We start from the raw sequence: 7803 nt of genomic DNA on the forward strand, positions 1-7803 counted from the left end.
GGACATGGCAACAATGGGAATGAGGCAAATAACTTTAGGCACGTTGCACGCCCAGCACGGACTACGAGCTCAAGACCTCTTCTACCCACGTTTCCACCCAGAGATCCGGTTCAACCAGTAAACGAACCGCAGATTACCGAGTTACAGGATCAGTTCAGGAGGGACTGGGAGGCTAGTGGACCAGAGTTTCAGGCGGATATTTCTCTTAGAGATTATATGGACTTGAGGATGAGACACATGCCTAAAGCAGGAGGGAGGAATCAAAACTTTGAGCTGAGGAAGAAAGTTGGAAAACTTTCTTTACCTTATTATGATGCTTCAGGGAAGATGACTGCACGAGCTTGGGTGCAGAAGGTAGATACATACTTGCAGCTAAATCCTATGCCTGAGGAGGAGGCTATCAAGTATGCGGCTATGCACTTGGATGGCGTTGCACATGAATGGTGGCATCATGGCATGGTGACTTTGGGGCATAATCAGATTACATCCTATGAGGAATTCACCGAAACATTGATTGGGAGATTTGACACTAAGGATCCCGAGTTACATTTCAAGGAGCTAGCACAGTTAAAACAGTCAGGTTCTGTGGATGCTTACATTGCCGAGTTTCAGCGCTTGTCTGTACTTGTTACTGATATCTCTCCTAAGAGATTGGTGGTGTTATTTTGTGATGGTCTTGCTGATCCATTACGAGGTTGGGTGAAGGGACATGATCCACTCACGTTAGCTGAAGCAACTAAAAAGGCACGAGATTTAGCCCCTTCGGTATACAAAGGAAAAAACCATTCAACAGATTCTTCCTACCGCAAGGACAAAGACAAGAAATCATTTCAGAAAGAGTATAGCAAACCCAAAGAAGGATCAAAAGGACTAGATAATGAACCTTGAATGAACTTCGAAAGAAGAAGCTGTGCTTCCATTGTAGAGAGCCTTGGGACTTATCTCATAAATGTTCTCTCAAGGCTAAGGCAAATCAAACGGAGTATTTTTCAGCAGAAGAGTCAGAGTCAGAAGGGGAGGATCAACACTCCGATTCAGATGAGGGTAACACTATAGAGGAGAGCAACATTCCAAAGGATGATAGATCGTTGGCACGCTTGACAGGGGCCCAAAAGGCAATCACATTTAAGGCCAGGGGTACTATCCAGGGGTAGAAAGTGATATCTCTTATTGACACTGGGGCTACACATAACTTCATAGATGCACAGTTGGTAGCCAGGAGAGGGTTACAGACAGAGGAGCATGATGGGTTTAGAGTCATGGTGGCTAACGGTGATAAGTTATTATGCACTCAGAAGATATCTAATCTTCGCATCAGGTTTGGAGATGGCTACGAGTTGGAGGATGAGTTCTATGTTGTGGACATGGGAGATTATGATGTCATCCTCGGCATGACATGGATGGCTTCACTAGTTGAGTTCACACTCAATCTAGCGAAATTGGAGATGAGATTCCAGCATGAGGGCAGAACTGTGGTACTTAGAGGGCTTTCAGATGGAGGTTGCAGAGTAGTGTCCTTGAGGAGAATGCAGAGACTTTTTCGTCATGATGACATAGAGTGGGCGGCAGAGTGCCACATTATGCCAACTTCACCAGAGCCACAAGAAAAGAGTCATCCACTAGATGTCCAGAAGATACTTGATAGACACGCTAAAGTATTTGGCGATATTCCTCATGGGGTTCCTCCTGACAGAGGGATGGAACATGTTATTGAGCTCGAGGAGGGAGCCAATCCAGTTATGATTACTCCCTATCGTCATCCTAAGAAACACAAGGATGAGATAGAGAAGGCAATTAAGGATTTGTTGGAGATGGGGCATATCAGGCCCAGTAAGAGCCCTTTTGCTTCAGCAGTAGTATTGGTAAAGAAGAAGGATGGGACGATGCGCATGTGCATCGATTATAGGGCACTGAATAAGAAAACAATTAAAAACAGGTATCCCATTCCTAGGATTGATGAGCTGATTGATGAGTTGCATGGGGCATGCTTCTTCACCAAAATTGATTTGCGATCCGGATACCATCAGATCAGGATGAGAGCAAAGGACATTGAGAAAATAGCCTTCCGATGTCACTATGGCCACTTTGAGTTCATGGTTATGCCATTTGGTCTAACCAATGCACCTGCTACATTTCAAAGTTGTATGAACCAGGTATTCAGGAAGCAGCTGAGGAGATTTGTGTTGATCTTCTTTGATGACATCTTGGTCTTCAGTAAGACCTGGGAGGAGCACTTACATCATCTAGAGGAGGTGTTATCTATTCTGGAGAGAGAGTCATTGTATGCCAAGGGATCTAAATGTGAGTTTGGCATGACTGAGCTCCTTTACCTGGGGCATATCATTAGTGCAGATGGCGTTCGGGTTGATCCCGAAAAGATTAGAGCTATTGTAGAATGGCCTACTCCCACAAACCTTACACAGCTTAAGGGATTCTTTGGTTTATGTGATTCTCACAGATTGCTACACCCTTGACAGATCTTACCAAGAAAGGAGCCTTCGTGTGGACAGGGGCAGCACAGAGGTGTTTTGAGCATTTCAAGCAGGTAATGTCTTCATGTCCAGTTCTAGCTCTACCGGATTTCACGAAGCCTTTTGAGCTTCATTGTGATGCATCAAGTGATGGGATTGGAGCAGTATTGATGCAGGAGAAGCATCCCATTGCATTTGAGAGTAGGAAGCTCCGAGGAGTTGAGAAAAGTTATTCTGTCTATGACCGGGAGATGTTGGCCATAATGCATGCATTGGCCAAATTTCGATCATATTTGGTAGGTGGACGTTTTGTGATCAAGACTGATCACAACAGTATTAAATACTTCATGAGCCAGCGTGATCTTAATGACCGGCAACAAAAATGGGTGACTAAATTGCAGGCTTATGACTTTGACATAGAGTTTGTCAAAGGTAAGAAAAATGTGGTGGCTGATGCCTTATCTCGGAGACCTCACTTATGTGCTTTGGCAGAGATTTCAGGAGATTGGAGAGATCGGATTATAGAAGAGTATGTCGGAGATGCTTGGGCTTCTGGATTGATTTCAAGTACCATACAGGATGATCGCTATGAGGTGATAGATGGATTGATCAGAGTTCAGGACAGGGTTTATTTGATTCCGTCATCACATTTGAGAGAGGCGATACTGAAGGCATTTCATGATGCACCCACAGCTGGACATCCGGGGGTCTTCAAGACCTACAGGCAGATCCGAGAGCGGTTTTCATGGAAAGGGCTCAAGGATGATGTTCAGAGGTATGTCAAGGAGTGTGTGGTTTGTCAACAGAATAAGGGAGAACACACATTTCCTGCAGGTTTATTACAGCCCTTGCCCATTCCTGATAGGAAATGGGAAAGTATTTCGATGGACTTCATCACTGGTTTACCATGAGTGCAGGGAAGGGATTGCATCTATGTGGTGGTGGACCGCTTGACGAAGTTTGCTCACTTCATTGCTATTCCGTCCACTTACACAGCAACACAGGTGGCAGATGTTTTCTTTAAAGAGATATTCAGGTTACATGGGTTGCCCAGATTCATTGTCAGCGACCGGGATAGTAAGTTTATGAGTGTTTTTTGGCAAGAGTTGTTTAGGTTGTGTGGTACAGATCTTACATCTAGCACTAGTTATCATCCGCAAACAGATGGGCAAACAGAGATTGTGAATAAATGGGTGGAAGGATATTTGAGGAACTATGTAACTACACAACAAAAGGCTTGGATCAGATGGTTGCATATGGGAGAGTATTGTTATAACACCACTTATCATATGTCCATCAAGATGACTCCTTTCATGGCACTCTATGGTTATGAAGCACCTAGCTTCATGGATTTAGTTTTGGGGGACAGTAGAGTGCCCAAAGCCAAAAACTTATTGCAGGATAGTCAAGACATCCTGAAAGTGCTCAAAGAGAATATACAACAGGCCCAGAATCAACAGAAATTGTATGCTGATCAGCACCGAATAGAGCGCAGTTTCGAGGTAGGGGATATGGTTTACTTGAGGCTACAACCATATAGACAGTCATCGCTCAAGAAGAGCGGAGCTGAAAATTTGAAACCTAGATTCTATGGTCCCTACAGGGTGATTCGCAAAGTGGGCAAAGTCGCCTATGAGCTTGAGCTTCCAGAGGGCAATCGAGTGCACAATGTGTTTCATGTGTCTAGGCTTAAGAAAGCCATTGGTCAGAGTGTAGTGCCTTCTGCAGTTTTACCCCCTTTGGATGAGGAGGGGAAGCTTGTGTTAGTACCTAAGGCTATTTTGGATACCAGAGAGAGGAAGCTTAGAAATAGGATAGTGAAGGAGTATTTGGTCAGATGGAAAGATCTGCCGGAGGAAGATTCTACATGGGAGAGTGAGCAGGTTATTCAGTAGGCTGGACTGAGATTGCTTGAGGACAAGCAATTTCAAGGGGGGCGGACTGTAATGTCCCCATTTTAGCAGTTGACCAAGTGTGTGTGCGTTAGCCTTGTTTTACATGGTCCCGAGGGCTAACGAAGGGTTTAATGGGATCTTGGAGTGTTTTGGCCTAGTCATTTCCAGTTTGGGCCAAAACGAAGTTGATTTACTCAGTTTCAGGCATACTTACTATTTTTAGTAAGTCGACAGGACACAGTGCAGGTCAATTTTGGTGATTGGATTCGATACTCCTCGGTGAGAGCTTTCCGATGAGCTATCACTCGCATTATTCGGAGTCCGATTGCTAATACATTTTAATGCCTGAAGTTTTATTAAAGTAACGTCTAATTTAATTGTAAAATATTAAAGTGTTACTTTAATATTTATTTTATGGTGATGTGTACCCAAAGGAGACATAAGGGGTATTTTAATATATGTTTTATATTACACATCTTTATCCCACATTGCCCGTATGAGTTGAACGGACCCGTGGGAATAGAATAAAAGGAAGCATTTGTAGCTTCATTAGACAGGTTGAATATGAGAAGAAATTGGTGTGTGAGTTGCAGCTTTGTTCTTGGCATTTGAGGACGTTTATCCTCTCTTGTAACATTCTAGACGTCATTCCCTTGGGGTTTGGCCTTTGGAATTCTTTCTTATTGGCTTCATTATTAGGTAGTTTAGTTGCATTTCCGGCTACAAGTAGATTTGATATTTTGCTCATATCTTCTTCACTACTTGTCCGACGCTTATGCCGCTTGGAGGGAATGGTATTATGAAGGTAGTGGACTGATTGGAGGACAAAGTATTGTAGCAGCAAGTTCGTAAGCATGGGCTGGAGTATTATGACAATATTGCTGAAGTAATTAGTGAGTTGATAAATCTGCCATGTATTTGGTTTTATGAATTCTGAAAATAACATTTTATTAGCAGCAGTTCATTTCCACTTTGCATATTGTTGTAGTTTCTTTCTTGTTTATGTTGTATGATACCAATTCCATGCACGAAACACAACAAACAAATAAATATTTGATTTCCAGAGTTATAAAGGGTTTTAAGAAGTTGAATGCAAACTGTTTGACATAATTCCTTTCAGCAATTTGGTTTAGTTTTTGGGACATTCAGGGGTGCCCATTACAGACTCTTCCAGTCAATGCTTTATTCACTTCTACTGTGTAACTGGCCCATTGATACTGTAATATCAGATTCAACTCTCTCCGGTGAGAGTCGATTGCCTTCTTTAGTAGAAACATCCACTCTTGACAGCAATCGGATAAAGAGCTATTTGAATATTGTGTACTCATTCGAATGTTATCAACAACATATTGTATTTGATAGTATATAACTATTATTGATGGTTGCTCATTGACCTTTCTGTAATTCTATCTATCTTCGTTAATATTGACGGGCCTTCAGATAATGTTTGGTTCCCTCAATCTCCGTAGATGTTATATTCCGATGGTGATATCTAATGAGTCATCTTATGAAATCTCAACAAGTCACTTTTTAGGATCTGCATGTGGCCTTTAGTTACTATTGGGTTCTACCAGGTCATTGTCTACGTGGCTGGTATTGTTGGACGTGTAGAAGTTTTAATCTTTAATCAAAACTTATCAAATCGATATTGACTCATGCTTTCTTAAGTTTCTGAGCAGGGATATGAAAGAAATTGTGAAGTCTTACTGCCATGAGACAATTTCTAACAGAGATGTAATTGAATCAGGTCGTGGTCATGACAATCTACTAATTTCTGATTTCTTGATATGGTTAACTGAATGTTTCATTCCAATATATTATATTTTATAAGATATTGATTTACATGTGCCATGCCCCTAAGGTGGAATTTTACTGCATGTTGATATCTCCTCTCTTTCATAGCCAAGGTAGCATTTATGATCCTATATTGATAAATTGATAATATATATGAGTGAAGGAAAGTGTACAAAACATTTCACGGACCAAAAATCTTCTGTTTCTATAATCAAGCTATAATTTGCAAACCCTTAGTTTTCATTTTGATTCCCTCAACTTGTGATCCTGTATGTCACTATTTAATATTATAAAATACTGACCTACGTATGGCATATCCCTACAAAGTATTTTGATTCCACTTTAATACTTTCTCTCTTCTATTTGTATCGTTATCTTTTTAGCATAGAATCTTTACTGTCTGTAAGTATTTAATTTCAAATGCTATTGCATTTTGTGCTGCAAAATTGGAAATATGATCTTTGTTCTAGTGTAGTGGTAGATTTAATTTCAATGCAGCTGTGGCAGGTTCTTAATGCAAAGTTTAGCATAGAATCTTTATTGTCTGTAAGTATTAAATTTCAAATGCTATTGCATTTTGTGCTGCAAAATTGGAAATATGATCTTTGTTCTAGTGTAGTGGTAGATTGAAGTTCAATGCAGCTGCGGCAGGTTCTTAATGCAAAGTTAACTTATTGTGGCTTTGCCAGGCCCTTGATGGAAAATGTAGGATTTCTGGAACCAGACTTGCAGCTTCATATATAAACTTCTACATTGCAAACAAAGGGATTGTTGCTCCATCATTTGGAGATGAGGAAAGAGATAAGGATGCCTTCTGCGTTCTTTCTGAAGCTTTTCCTGATCACGAAGTATGCTCTTACGTTAAAATCTTAATGTCATGAGATTGGAAGGTGAATGCATTGAACAACTATTGTTACTGATGTCAATAGTTGTATAATATTTGGTGCAGGTTGTAATGATACCAGGTGCAAGGGAAATTGCTCTTTCCGGTGGTAATATACATTGTATAACACAACAACACCCAGTTGGCTTGGTTTAACACAAACACATGAAAGGGGCATATGGGAAGGCTAAGACTTATTTATGCTGTAGTATCTTTCTCAGAAATGTGCCTCCATATGTTGAGAAAGAAGCCTTTATGATGATTGGGTTTTCTTGAGCTATAATTTTTTCTTAGAACAGCACCTGTATATCAGGTCATCTAAGCAGTAGAAGATTGAACCTTTTACTTGGATTTCCATCAACTGGAAGGTAGTGCCCACCATTAATCCCTTGTCAGTTTTTGTGTATTGTGTTATGATTTTGGGCTCTAATTAAATATCTAATTTTTGTCTACCATGTTTTGATGCTTTGTCTTCTTGTGCATCTTGCTGTCTTGTCATGGGGCTTGTTTACCAAATTCAATTCTGACCCAGATTGATAAGTGTTATATATAATTATTTATTTATTCACCTGCCAAGAGTTTATAGTAAGGTGCAATTATATATGTTAAATTAATATAATATAATTGTAACTTGATTATATTTTAAATCATTTCTATGTTGATTTCATGGATTTGCACCTTCATGTTTTTGTTTTGGTGTGCTGCTTCTCACTCTGATGGGATATGATGTCTATTTTGATTTAAATAATTGTTTTTTTTT

General features: G+C 40.4%; 1 protein-coding gene across 1 annotated transcript in view; it reads left to right on the forward strand.

Moving 5' to 3' along the window:
- The window catches only part of EMB1873 (porphyromonas-type peptidyl-arginine deiminase family protein), a 74249-nt gene extending 66754 nt beyond the window's left edge, over positions 1-7495 (forward strand). The window contains exons 10-11 of the mRNA XM_089832135.1: positions 6850-7008; positions 7110-7495. Coding sequence (XP_089688261.1) covers positions 6850-7008; positions 7110-7199 — 249 coding nt within the window. The 3' untranslated portion in view covers positions 7200-7495. The remainder of the gene's footprint in view (positions 1-6849; positions 7009-7109) is intronic.
- Positions 7496-7803: the final 308 nt, after the last annotated feature.

This window comes from Cupressus sempervirens, chromosome 5, assembly GCF_028749045.1.
Source record: "Cupressus sempervirens isolate cs-2001-9-10 chromosome 5, ASM2874904v1, whole genome shotgun sequence".
Classification (NCBI taxonomy): Eukaryota; Viridiplantae; Streptophyta; class Pinopsida; order Cupressales; family Cupressaceae; genus Cupressus; species Cupressus sempervirens.